General features: G+C 40.5%; 1 protein-coding gene across 1 annotated transcript in view; it reads left to right on the top strand.

Annotated features, from left to right (window-relative positions):
* Positions 1-14,919, top strand: part of ADCY5 (adenylate cyclase 5) — a 228,350-nt gene that overhangs the window by 128,597 nt on the left and 84,834 nt on the right. The window contains 2 exon segments of the mRNA XM_009887317.1: positions 8,417-8,566; positions 13,698-13,819. Of these exon segments, the coding sequence (XP_009885619.1) occupies positions 8,417-8,566; positions 13,698-13,819 (272 nt within the window).

Raw genomic sequence — 14,919 nt, forward strand, 5'->3', positions numbered from 1 at the left:
ATGGAGAGGACAGGTAGCAGCAGCCGTGGAGGTAACTGTGAAGAACTGGGATCCTGCAGGATGGGCTGCAAAGGTCTCTTCTGCTGAGATCATATAGGTGAACACTGGCTGCCAGACACAACCTGCTCCAAACAAAAAAATGCAGAAAAGCAAAGTAAATGAAATCTTGTTACCATCATGGGTCAAATCAGCATATGTACTTGCTTGTTGAGTTAGTTAGTATATATTAAATGGAGTTTCATTTGTGTTTCAGTGCAGTGGACTAATTTTAAGAGGGCCTGATAGAAAACCTAAGCCATTAGCTTCCTTCCCTCACATCCCTTCCACCAGGTAGGGAAGGAAATAGGATATAAAAGATTAATCACGACCTTTCTCCTCGTTGATTACAGCTTCCTTTAGCTTCAGAGGCATTGTGGAGAATCTCGAAAGCATAACCAGATTCCTTAATCCAATTTCTATTCAATTACAATGTTTTCTACCAGACTTCTTAATCCAACTTCTATTCAGTTAAAATGTGTTCTATTAACACCTTTTAAATTAAGGCCTATCACATCTTCTTCTCTGAACAGCTCCTCCCGCCTTGGGAGCACACGGGCAGGTGGGACTGGCTTGCAGACAACCCAAACTCGAATGTGCTTACAACCATTTGCAGAACAACTGATTTTGCTGGAACAGCAGAGCTTTGCTTAATTTTCTTGACTAAAGTCATTGTCTAAATTGCCTAATCTATCATGCGTCTGGGCAAATTTTGTGCAGTTGTCAAAATTGTCTTGATATACCTTGTGTGTGTGAAGATGTTTACTGTGAGTCATGCACAGAAAGACTAGAAGCTTTCATCCACTTTCGTGACCTCACAGAGATGTACCTAATGTTTGAAGTCCCATTTGAAGAGCTTTTATTTCAGTAAGAAGTCTTTGACACATAGATACCTCTACGGATCAGAAATAAACACACTTCCAGGGGGATGAATTCACTCGTGATACACATGCATTTTCACTAGGGTCAGGTTAAGCGAGCTGCAGTGTTAAACACGCCCCAACTAACCTGCTGTGCGGGGTTGCTCGTAAGAGCTGTGGCAATCCCAGCCCTCCGTTTCTAGCATGTTGTTCCTTCTGGAGGCTGCCACAGCAGATTAGAAACTGGCCAAACTTGCAGTTTGTGCTCAGGTCTCTATGGTGCTATGTACACAATGGGGAGAGGCATCTGGCTGGTGTGCCATCTTCTAAGATAAGAAGCCATTGGAGTTGAAGGAGATAGCCTGGTTGCAAAGAGTTAAGAGGTGATAATTTAAATCATAAAGCAGGGGTTGAATTGTTAACAGGGGAAGGGAAAGGGGAAAAGTCCCTGTTTCAGTGGAAGAAGCCCTCCCCTAAGTTGTTTCAGGGTTTCACTCTTTCATCCAAGGGCCGCTGGATGTTTCCCCTCAAGTGGCAGCTGTCTCAACCGCTTAGCCGCAGCTTGCTTCATCGGTTCACCACCAAGGATCCTTGCATGAAAACCAGTGCTGATTCGTAGCTCATAAAGTATGTTAAGTGTGAAGATGCACAGAAACTTCACTGCCACGGAGTTTCAGTGAGGATGGACAATGTGACCCAGGAATCTCCTTCCCAACTATTTTATTGCTAGCAAGGGGCAGCGCTTCCTCCCCACCAGGCTATGCCACCATGCGAAGGATGCTCTGCAGGGATCGTGTTAGAGTTCCAGGAAAATTTTGGCAGAAATACTTCTTTTAGCTGGTGTTATGCCAAGATTTGGTGAGGACAGTATATTCTCCTCTTCTTAACCTTATCGCTCAGTAACCAAAGAAAATAGGACCTCACTGAAATCCCAGCAGAAAAATTATTATAACAGTGATGAGGAAGTAGAATTATCAGTTTGATGTAGGAATGTTTCCTCTTGAGATGCTTACTGAAAATACATGTGTATTGGTAATGTTTTGTTCTTTAATAAAATTGGGATTTAAAGGTTTTCATTATTGAAAAACCCAAATCATAAATACTGTATTCTGTATGACAATAATAATATCAGTGGGAAAGAATGTATAGAAGGTTTGCAATTGCAGCAATCATTAAATGAATTAAAATGTTGTATAGAACAAGGTGTGAGGCATTAAAATTAAGAAAGCAGCATCAAACATTTTGATGTCTCCTGAAACAACTGGAAAAAAATGAAAAATATAAAAATCTTAATTTTTTGCTCTGGATGGGGTGTGTAGTGTATTATGTCTCTACCTGCAACTATGTATTTAAAAGGTAAATTAGATAATAATATTTCATTCTAGAGAAAAAAATAATTTATGTGGGGCAAAATACTTGTTAGGCTTTCCCCTGGGAGAAAAGAGCATTGCATCAAAGAGATCAATATACACTGGGGCTGCAAAGGTGAGATGGTCACTGAAATACGTGGAATGGATAGCTGCAGTGTAATGGTTTTACTGACTGCAATTCTTGAACAGAGACATCCACAAGTGGCATAAGGGTTCTTTTAGCATTTTCAGCCAAAATACCACTGCTTCACTCTCAGCAAGTAACTTTATGCTGAATAGAGAATCTAGTTGAAAGATTAAAGTAGACAGCATTTGTTCCTTGTCGGTTTCCCAAATAGAAGGAACATGCAAAAAAGTTTCAGAAGTATTTCTGCAAAGAATTTTTTTGTTCTCAAAGTCAACTGAAGAGATTTGCTGCATATTTAGAGCATCTCTGTCTAATAAATTCTCTTACTTAAGGATTGTTAAGTTATGCTATTACTTAGGGAAGCATTTAAATTTTCAGAGCTGGCTTCAGTAGCACTACTCACATGCATAAAGTGCACTTAGAGAAGTCTTTGGAAGCCAGTGGCTGCATAGTTTTCTGTTCTGCTTGAGATCCAAGTAACTGATTGCTGCTCAGAGGCAGCAGAACAAGAGAAGGAATGCACCATATAGCAACTTCAGAAAATTTGTTCTTACGCTCTGGTGTATTGATGCAATCTTTTGTTGTTGCAGTTATTTCAAGGACTCAGTAAAAGTACTTGTCACATGTAAAATAAAAAAACTCCTCCTAATTTCTTCACTAGTACTTATCCAGTTCTTTACTAGCCAGACAATGGGAGAAGTGCATATGACTTTAACTGCTTGATTATCTTTCTAGCATAATCCACAAGTTTTCACTATCTTAGTACTCTGCTAGTTGTTGCTCTGGGAAATGAAAGATGTTGTTGTATATATAGCACAAATACATGAGTAATTTCGTCTTGGAGCCAGCTGATGTTGTCTTTCGTTTTAATTTTCATTATGCCTTTGGCTCTGTAGCTACTCCAATTTCTTTATTACATAGTAGTATATAAAGAGGCAATAGAGGGTTAATTGCTGTTCAGGGAAAGCAGTTAAAAAACAGCACCAGCTATACCTTTTAACAACTTTTTTTTACAATGTTTGTGCTTTTTATCTTTCAAATTTATCCATGCTTCCAATTCAGGATTGCATGCATAGGTGCTGTAGAAATATCTTGCATAGTGAGAGCTTTTGTAGTCCATCATATTTTTGTTCTTACATTGTTTCAGGTAAGTATTAAAGATTTTATAACATTTTTTCATGGTTAAAAAAAGGAACTCTCAAAAGTAAAGATAATTTCAGTGTCTGCCCTGCAATTAATGCTTGGACCGATTTGTCAATTCAGTGTACAACCACTATGAAATGTAGTCTTAGAAACTTAGTTGTTTTCTGCTTTTAACCTAGCTGTTGCACTGATAATCAATATAAGAAAAATTTTGCTACTGGATGAGTATCATGAGAGCTTGAAAGCCACGGCAGAGCAGTGTCACACGATGGAAAGAAGGAATACGTAGTTTGTTGTTTGCTCTAGATTGTTTTGCATAACTTTTTAATCGCCATGTATGTGCTTTCCTTCTCCTTGTGACAGTTTTACCGCCCCACAGTAAAAGCTTAAAATGTAGTTGTTTTCAAAATAGGACTTTATGAAAATGTCAAAACAGTATTTTGTTTTAAATGAAAAATAAATAGCAGAACAAAATACCGCTTAGTGTTGTTGGAAACTAACAGGGAATAGCCCGGTGCGATGATCTCAGAATAGAAATAACTCTGAGCCTCTGCAAAAGAAGTGGACCAAAACAGAGTAACTTGGCAAAAAAACAGAAGCTGTGATTTTTATAATAAACGGTCATATTCCGAGGAATATGGCCCACCTTCTCGTGTCAGTAGCCAGCCTTGTTTGCTCTGGCAGAGGTAGGGAACTAACAAAATTTATCTCCGCACTTTCCCTCTTAAGCATGTTGTTGTCTCTTAATTACATATTGAATAGCATCTGGTGTTTGAAGAATAATCAAATAGAAACACAGTGGGGAGAAGTATGGCAATATTGATGCAAGCTGATACTTTTTCTGTTTGTGGTGTTCTGGAACCTCTCCTCCGGTCACTGAGCCATCCCGGTTCTTCCTCAGCCTGGCCTGAAATGTCCAAAACATCAATTTTGTAACAATAGTGTCAGGCCAAATTTAGCTTTCGATTTTGATTTTGTAATACCAGGTTTTCGTAACTCCTAGAACACGTGGAACTAAACTGTTTCCATCTCTCTTTTTCCTTTAGTCACCAAGGGAAAAAATATTGAAAACCGTTTCCTGCAAGAGATTCAACAAAAGCATTGCTGTGCTCTGTTTGTGCGATGAAATCAAAGTGACTTGAAACTGTCTGGTCTGTTTTGTTTGAGATTGAGTGATCTATTGTTTCAGTGGCACTAAGAAGGCACGGTGGTTTCTGAAAACCCCTCATAGTACAGAGCTTTTTCTTCAGTACTGAATTACCTGCAAAGAACTCTGCTTCCATAACATCAGGATAATAGCATTTCTCTGCCACATAGAGATACTTTAAGAGTAAATGTTATTAGTTTATGAAATACTCAAATATGGCAATACTGCAAGAAGGTTTAATAGCTTATCTAGGAGTTATATGTAAGTGAAATAGTCTTTTATAAACTATTAGTTTCCAAAATCAAAAGGGTAGGAATCTTCTTAGTCTAAATCTCTAGCTAGGCAGGGGAAGGAAATCAACTACAAAATAGGCAACTATATTTTCCCATTGCCCTGAACAGCTCTTCAAGCACAGATTGTCTGAAATAGTTGCCATAATATGTTTTTACTTTTCAGGCCATGAAGCTTAGGGAATCAGTTTTTTAATATCTACATATCTATCTTTCCTCCTGGGACTGAAGCTGGTTACCATAGCAAAATGGCAAGAAAGCTGATAAGCAAGTAGGACCATTTGGCACACAGGATATAAATTTATTTTATTAAGACAGAGAACTGTGAAAAAATTAATGAGATTAGAAAGCATTCTTCTTTTCTTTGTTTTTCTTTCATATATTTTAAAACACCTGTGAAGAAAATGATTGCGAACAGATATTGAACAAAATGCTCGTGCTCACATAACAAGTGTTGCTGCAAATAGGCACATAGTAGGAGCTGAGGTTTAAATCTCTGCAGATCTTTGATACTTTCAACATTACACTGTAATTTCTCCCCTTGTGTTTCAGGGTGTTGCAAAGATGCCATACTGTGAATTAAATGAGCTTCTACTTAGCAGAATAAATACAGATGTCTGTCCCCTGCTACTTAAAAATTACGTTGCAATATAGTTTTTATTCCTACTTGATGAAGCATGGTCATCTGAGTCTGTCTTGTAAATCAGTCTGTGAAGTCCCTTGGGTTTGTCTAAAATGATTTCAGTGAGTGCTGAAAAGTTAAATTGCTTTGCATTCCACAAACGTTATCAATAATGTCAAGTCTGATCATGTTTTTTGTACTCCCCTTTGACAATGTTGGTCTTGATGCATAGTATGAATCACGTGCCTTGAACTTTACAGCTTGATTATTTAAGGCATCATCGCGACAATGGTATCTTTATGGGTAGGCCCACTGGGGACACTTTTTTTTGGCACTGAGATATACCCCAAACCATCTTGTTTTCAGGACTGAGGTGTTCCTTTTCCCTGCTCGGTTAACTCCTGATACATTGCCTACCATCTAAACCACATGTTGTCTCCTGTTCTTTGTGGAAGACTTGAGTCACCGTTTTGGGGAGTTTGTTTTGGGTTTGCGCTATTGACTGTAAGTGAAATGAAGTCTCAGATTCCCTGGATTTAAAAATAAAACTGCGTATTTCCTTAAAATCCTCTGTGATATATGATGCATGCTTATGCTCTTTTATGTGCCCTGAAAAATTTTCCACTTACCACGCAGCTGAATGGCTCCAATAGAAAGGATTTGGGAGTCTTGCTGTAATCCAGCCATGCAAAAGATGCTATTTAGTGTTAACCCCTTTGGGCCTATTGTAACCATATTGAACTTGTAGAAGTGGTGTTCACAGCCTGTGAGTTGCAGTCAGTGCAGCCGGGGAGCAGGAATCAGAGTAACTCCTAGGAAAACTCTATTTCTGCTCTCTTTTTAAGATGTTTCTTCATTATAATAAACACTAGTGGTTTTTTTATACTATGAGGGGATTTTTCATCCTTAAAAATTATCATTATCAGCAAAAAATACCATCAAACACCTATTGGATGCAACACTGGGTTAGGGTTGTTGGGCAGGATCTGGGTGGAAGTTGGCTGGTATCTGATCAGATCTGGGGAGAGATGGAGCATCTTGAATCTGGCAGGATCAAGCCAGGGCTTATTTGATGGTCATGTGTATGACCTGCACCTTCGATAGCCCTGTCTCTGTTCGAAATGTGAACTCTTTGGATGGAGGCAGCAATCTATAGGGGATGAGAATAGTTTCCTCCTTGGAAACCAGTTATCTGCAAATACATGTAGCTGGCATTGATGATAATCAACAGTGGGTATCTATAGTCTGCAGGTTATTGTATTGTAGTATGATACGTAAGGGTGAGAATTCACTGTGGGGCCATAGCCCAAAATGCAGCACTTTGATGCAGGAGTGTGAGAAGTTGGAGTGTTGCCATCTACTGGCAGCCCTCCACAGAGATCCCTCATGTGATCGTAGCTTAAGGTATTGCTTGTTTTGAGCTGAAAGATGAGGTTTTTCTGGCTAAATCCTGTTTCAAGGCAGAATTGGTAATTAATTGTTGCTGTCATTAGCACATGGATGTAGTCTAAGAGTTTGCGTAATCCCAGTGGGGTTTCTTGGAGAGGTTGTTACTCTGTAAAATGTGGGTCTACGTTTGACACAGGGGCGGCTCCTCTCTCCTGCACAGTGACCAAATTGGTTTGGGGGATCCTGAGCACCCTCTGTGAGCTCGGGGCTTGACGGGTGTCTTCCACCCCTCCTGCCCTTCAGAGCCTGGCCCCGTATTTTCAGGGAATGGGCTGGTCTGGAAATTACTTTTACTCTGCAGTAAAAAAGTAATAAAGGCAAAGGGTATATTTGGAGTCATTACGGAATAGATCAAAGATCCTTATTTTTAAGAGTCTTGCAGGTCTGACAGTCTTTCCCCTTAGAAAAGATGAGAGGTGTTTCAAATAAGTCTGTCCTCAAAAGGAGATGCACTGCAGCTTGTGCAACTCTCAAAAAGTTATACTGTGTCTGACCTCTGTCAAGGGAAATGTTTACATGATACCATCAGAAGCAGTTTTGAACATTTTGTATGAACCAAATGTCACCAATAAGCATGGATTTTTTTTTTCCTTTTTATTAAAAATTAGTTGGGAAATAAAAGATTGCAACACTAGTTTTCAGCAAAAGTTATGACTGCTTCCTTACAAAACACAAACCACATGGAAGCAAAAGAGCGATGTAGCTTTTACTTTGTGCTTGTCCAGTCCAAATATGCTTCAGACTTAACAACTCTTTCTGTAGTCATGTTCACAGAAATGTAAAAAAAATGTATTTTTTTTTTATCTAGTAACATAAAATTTCGTGTTGGAACTAGACTAAAAAGAATACTTCAGTTGCTCTTAAACCTTGTGAATACCAACATTTTCCCTTCAATATTTTAAGCACTATTTCAAAATAATGGTTTAATGTATCTTTGATGTGTTTTCAAGCCAGATATGTAGGTACACAAACATGGAAATATTTGTGTTCCTCTGTCAGATCTGGCTGCGTGAGTCTAGCTGACTCTTAGCTGACAGAGCAATGATGCATTTTTAGATAGATTTTTGTCACAGTAGTTCCAAGATACTGGATTACCAAAAGCAAGATTACAAAATTACCAGTGGAATTGTATTTTTTACCAGTGAAGTAATGCACAGTGTTAAGAACATATATTTGAGGCCATATAAGGAAGTTTTCTATTTTAAAGACTAGAGAGGTAAAATACGCTGGAATTGAGAGCTTGAGGCTTAAGCATGACTTGGATTAAGGAGTCGTGGAAGGGGGTTCTGGGTGGTGCTTTGTTACTGATGGCAGGTTTCCAAAGTGTAACCAAGTATTTTTCTCTTTTTTTCTTTTTTTTCTTTTGTTGCAGCTGGTCTCCAATGTTCTCATCTTCTCCTGTACAAACATTGTAGGCGTGTGTACCCATTACCCAGCAGAGGTGTCCCAAAGACAGGCTTTCCAGGAGACCAGGGAATGCATACAAGCCAGGCTGCATTCTCAAAGGGAAAACCAGCAGCAGGTAAGAGGGAAATAAAAAATGAAGTTGCTGAGCAGAATTACCATGCAAATTGTTCTTGTAGGATGGGATTTGTGGGCCTCTTACTTCTTGACTAATCCAAGCAAGAATAGGCTGATGGTAGAGGGCAGGGTTTTTAAAGGTTTGAAAGAGAGCTCAGGGGAGTATTTCTTCCCCAATACCCCGATGGACTTCTCTGCAGACATCAGTATATCCCGTGTTCTATGCTCTGAGGATTAAAATTACACAGTACGCAGAGAGTCTGCATAGTTTTTTTGCACCCATCATTGAAGACACATGTTGAATGCAGATGCAACACACAGGCTTCAGATTGACTCACTTTGTAAGGTCAAAATGTGGTGTGTTTGTCAGCAAAGCCACTGCCAACAGGTAGGTAGCCGTAAGGTGGGTTTCAGAAGTGAAAGGTAAAAATTGATCCACAAAACACACTGTCCCTTGATACCTCCAAAGCGGGTCCTCTTCCTGCCTTTCCCAAAGGTACCTACCTGCTTGCACACCTCTGTATACCTTATAGGACTCAAGTGAATTGTATTTGTTCAAAAAGTAAGATTCATCACCAACTTTGATGGGTTTTTGCTATACAAAGACCTGTTACTGCTAGAATACAGGCAGCTTACAGTCAAGGGTATCGAATGTATCCACTCCCCTAATTCATTTGTGGGTTCTCTTGAAACAAATCTCTTGTGTCCTCAGAATTAGATACAAAAGACCTTTTGGGGCAGCTTGGCTATTCCCTTGCTAACACACATCTCTGCCCTGCAGTACATCTCATAGTGGTCTGTCCAGTCCAATTTGAAATTAATCATGAAATGGGGCTTCCACTCTTCCCTTGGGAGATATCTCAGAGCTTCGTTGTGGGTTTGGGGAAGAGGTCAGGGGAATGAATCAACTGGAGTGTCTTTGCATCTCTGTGGCAACACAGCTTAATTTTCCCTCGTGTCTCAGCCCATCTGCATCTATGGATTTGTCTTTTGGCAGTGTTTCATAAGGTACTTCAGGCTGACATACTTGTTGTTTAACCCTTACTGTGAAATAACATGTACACACAGGCTTGATTTTGATAGTATATGTATGAAAACGAGATTCAAGCTCAAGGCTCCTTTTTCCTTTGTAACGAATGTAGTCTCGGAAAGATGAAACAAGCAGCCTCCCCTCCTTCCACACCTTGAAATGGAGGAAAGGACTGAGCCAAGAGAGTACCCCATTTTACACACTGATTACAGCTCTGTCCTCCCCGCTGAGAGACTGCTTTAGCAGCATGGCTCAAATGCTTGTGCTGTTCTGGATTTGGGAGCTTCTGCGTCAGAAGGCGTTCATGAAAAAAGGCCTGGCAAATGCCCTAGCTTTATGCCTTTTTCTTCTCCCTCTCCCCAGAAAGTACTATACCATACAGAAGAAAGCCAGGACATCAGAAAAATGTGGGTCAAAGCCAATCACTTAGAAGTACCCTCCAGTATTTCCAGCAGTAATTGTGGGTCCTGGCAGCTGGGGACTCCTAATGAGATTATTTGCTGCTACAGCCTGCACTGACATTGATCTCCAGGTTCAGTTTGGATGATCCCTATGCATAATGCATTCAGATAATCTTGAGGTGGCAACAGACACAAATAAGGGCAGCTCAGCCCACATCTGGGAGGGCCAGTCTCCAAAGAGGGGTGGAGGGAAAAACAGCTGCACAGCCCAACGCTGCTATCATTGCTTGCCCGTTTCTGGAGGTCTGATGGTGCTCCTGTGTGCCATTCTTTATTAAGGGTAGGCAGATTATCTCCAGCAAAGGAATGTGTATCTTCCTCTATTAAGTATCTACCAGCACCCAAAATTAGCAAGAAAGTAAATAAAAATCCAAAATGTCAAATGCAGAAGAGACACTTCTTGTGATTTCATTGTTTGAGATAACCTAGGGCAGAGTCATAACAGGAATCATTGTTGCTTGCCCAGAATAAAATACTCTTGGATGAAAAAATAGGTGCTCTCCACAATCTGTAGTGAGCAAATACTTAGGATTTGAGTAAGAGATGGGTTATCAGGACTGCCCAGTTTTACTTCTAGCATTGTTTGTCTTTTGCTCTGGAAAGTCATTCTCTCCTTCTCTTTTTCATCTCTGCATCACTTAACTTGTGGTGAAAAATAAGTGTTCTTAAACCTGAGGACAAATAGATAGTCGTAAGACATTAAATATTTGTAGTGCTTTGAGGTCATCTTGGGAGAGTATGACATAAATAGTTAAAATTCCTATATAGTACAGAGTCATCGTAGGGATGTGTGTGCCTACGTATATCTATATCTATGTGTACATATGTAAACAGAGTAGATCTGCATTGTACTCTTTCATCTATGCCTATTCTAGAGACTAGGGCTCCTCAGGATGCATTTGTTTAATGTATAATTCAGTGGAACTATACTTGCATCTTATTTTGAAGTGAGAATTATATATGAATTTGCTCTTGCTTTTTTTATCAGGTCAGGCTGCTGCCTTGTTATACTTGTAAAACAGCAGTCCCAGTCACCTCGCTGGTGCATAATAAGTGATTTTACTCTGAGGGCTGCAGTACTTTCTAGTCATTATAGCAAAATGAAAATTGTACTCTAGTGGAGACTTTAATTTTGGTGCTCCATTGGAAATAAAACGTAGGGATTTTGTTGTTTTGAAGCTCTTTTAACATGGCTTGTGCTTTACAAAGGCACTTGTTACAGCCTCCTCCTGTTAGCTTCAGAGGTTATTTTCAGTGATCATAATGCTCCCAACAAACAGAATAAAGATAATGCCCAACTCTGTAACATGGCTCAACTTCCTAATTAGTTGCTGCATGAAGGGATGTTGTGCTACATGCATTTGTTTCACACGGTACATCTATTTTACTCCCTGATTGGTGATAGTTTAGAGTGGTGTTAGTACATCTCCCAGAGATCTCAAGTGTCTTGAAAATATCGGTGATTTAATCTGGCAAGTGTCCACGGTGTCAGGAAGAGTAGGGGTGGGGGCTCTCAAGCAAAATTTACCCAGAAATATACGTGAGAGTCTCTAGGAGTTACTAGTAAGAGAAACTCAGTGCCCTGAACGTGTCCCTGTTTTGCAAGCAAGTAAAAAAAAGCATCCCTCCATGCTCGTGTGCCTACAGGGAGTGTTCCAAACTTGTGGGTGCCCCGAATGCTCCAAGTAAAATCACATGTAAAATAGCAGCTTTCACACATTTAAGGATGCCTGTTATAATATGCAAATGACAACAGCGTATACACCAGTTACTCTGGAAAGCATACAAATGTGTTGTGCTTTTGCACTCAAGGAGTATGCTAATAGCTGGCAGAAGCCTGAGGACATCTGCATGATTCACGATCTTTTTTAAAAAACAATTTGGATATGTAACCGTTAGCACCTGCAGTATGCCGGTGAAGGTGAGAGTACTTTAAAAAACAAGTATCTTGTCAGGACTGCTGCAGTTTTGAGCAGAGCAGATAGAAATCCCTCCAACACATCTTTTTCTGTGTTATTACTACCTCTTCAGGGACCAGAGGCAAGAATCAATCTCTTTAAGTTACACATTGAAGGGGAAAAGAAAGGAAATACTGGGCAGTGCCGCAGACTATAAAATGTCTCGGTGCATGCTGAGCATGTTTCCAGTGAATTCATCTTCCTCTGGTTCCCCCAAAGTTCCCTTCTCTCCTTAGAGGAAGAAATAAATGGGGAAGTTTCAGTTAAAACTAGGAATTAGAAACCAGGAATGTGTCTATAACAGTGGTGTGGACAAGAGGTTTGGTGACGTGAGTAATTAGTACAGGATTGCTGACCCCTCTGAGTCAGGACTGCGTCTGAGCCCTACTGTTCCCTGTGCTGTTGAGAATTAATGAGCTGTTAGATAAGGTTAGGGACCTTCGTTTATGCCACATTGTGTCTGTGTCATCAGGAAGGAAGGCCCTTTTCTTCCCTCTGCTCACTGCAGGGAAAGAAAAATAATAAAGATGAGAGCGGCACAAGCTTTGGGGGTTCTTCATATTCCAGAGCACTGCCTGTAGGTTGGACCTCAGTGGAGCTGATCCCAAAGGAGGTGGTCCCCACCTTCTTCAGCCATAGCAAAAACTTCTTTTGAACTGGAAGGGGTGTGAGGGGGAATGAAATGAAGGTCTGGGCAGAATTTCTCAGGTGTGATTCCTGAAAAACACAAATGCATCCCTGGGGGACGTATTACCTGCAGATTTAAATTCTATAGCCTCTGCATGAAATTGCCACCAAATTTAGAATAATAACAAGCACAGGCTTTTGTGTGAGTTTTTAGCAAAATTACCAGAAAGTCATCAGTTTGTCATGTAACTAATTTTTGCCTAGCATGCAAATCTATATACGCAAGAGCTTATAAAATAATGTTATGACAGTTACACTAAAGCCATTACCGGTAAATAATAATATCGGTAAAGTACCAGGTGAGGGTGGAGAGCCGAGAATTCTTGATGATAGAGGTGGTTATTGAAAATACTCTGGTAGGTGAGTGGGTGGGTTTACAGGTCTTAATGTAATTGGGCACTAATAGCGGTTTTAAGTGTAGAAGTATAATACTGCTTTGTATAGTTGGGCTAACTTTTCATCCTAGTTTTATCGGGGCATTCCTATTGACTTTTTAGCTGCTAAGAACAGGTTTGTGCCTGTTGGGGAATGTGCTTAGATGATTAGATAGGAAAGGAAGGAATTTTAAATGGTGCCCAAGGGTATCAGTCCTCTGGTGTTAGGTGAAGGAGGACTTCATGGTGGTGTGGAGAGGCTGTGGGAGGTCAGACAGTATCGTTTATCCAAGTCCTTCCAAGAATGGTGCACGGGCACTTTTTGAGTTACATGGCTCCTTCATATGCAAGAATTGGCAACCATGAATCACAAGCCCAGTGCAGCTGGGATGAAAAAAAATCGTGATTTTTCTTCTAAAATCATTGAATTCTTATTGTGGGGTTGGGACAGAATTGCATATGACTTGTTAGGGGATCGGCTACTGGGTTTATGGAGACCGTTTCCCTTGGTTGTACTCATCTCTCACCAAACTGATGACTCATTTCTCCCCAGTAAGGAGCAAAGTGTGTTTGTTAACTGGGCAGCAGGTGTTTTAATTGGTTCATCTGTCTGACTCCACAGGAGCGTCTCCTGCTCTCTGTACTTCCTCGACATGTTGCCATGGAGATGAAAGCTGACATTAATGCCAAACAGGAAGATATGATGTTTCATAAGATCTACATCCAGAAGCATGACAATGTCAGGTAAGAACAGCAGCCCATCTCCCAGCTGCTGGGGAGCAGGGACCCTCCCAGTGCTTGGCATTTAACACGCAGGGACGAAGATGAGAGCGACACATAATCCAAAATAAGTGTAAAGACTCTAAAGTGTCACCAGTTGACTTTTGAAAGTTTGTTTATAGAATGGGAGGAGGATTGCCACATTCCTGCAATATCTGCCTTTGAGAGGCAACTTTGACTGATCTCTTTCCTTAGATTTTTTCCTTTTTTCTTCCTTTCCTAGAGTGAGTCTTGGTAGTTTTGAGAAGGTGGTATATTTGGGTCTGGTTATTTTTTGACAGTTACAATCACCCTTCTGATAAGCCATGATGGGATGCAAGTTGAAGACTGGCAATGCTTTCTATGGGGTGAACTGCAGAGCCCAGCTGAGGTTAAGATCACCTGAAGGGGTCTCTGCCAGTTTGGAATTACAAGCAGGATGTCCATTAGTGACAGGCCTTGGTGCCTGCTCAGGCACCCGCCGATGCGGTGCTCCTTGGTCTACCTGGATGTGCAGAAGAAATTGATAGCCAAACTCCAGCAAGTCATGCAAAATCAACCCCAGTCCATGTTGGTGGGGTAGTCCAGGTTCCCACTGTCCACTTCCCAGGGAAGAGGCAATAAAGCAGTACTTTTGTTGCTTGATATCTTTATGGGCTCCAGTTACAAAGTTAAGTTTAACTTAATCTTGATGCATTTTACCTCTGCTGTTGTACCTGACCTCTTTGGGGATCACTTATGTCTCTGCTAAGCCAGGTCCTGGAACTTTGTAACCGCTCTGTCAGTCTATAAATACTTCTACTGAGACACAGGGACTGGGGACAGAGGCCTCCCTTCTTCCCTTCTCCATCTCCCTTTCCAACAAGAGGTTTTCCTGTAAACTGCTCGCGTAGCCTTCTCTCTTACATAGCTTTAAGTATGTTGGTGAATTATATATTCTGATAACTTGGCGCTCAACAAACAAAAGTGAATTTCTTACATCTTACATCACATTTCTTACTGTGCCCTGCATGATCTCCAATAGATGATGCGGTGAAATCCACACGAAATTCTGAAGCATTTGAAGACATTTCCTTAGCATTGAG

Source organism: Charadrius vociferus, unplaced genomic scaffold (genome assembly GCF_000708025.1).
Source record: "Charadrius vociferus isolate BGI_N301 unplaced genomic scaffold, ASM70802v2 scaffold385, whole genome shotgun sequence".
Taxonomy (NCBI): domain Eukaryota; kingdom Metazoa; phylum Chordata; class Aves; order Charadriiformes; family Charadriidae; genus Charadrius; species Charadrius vociferus.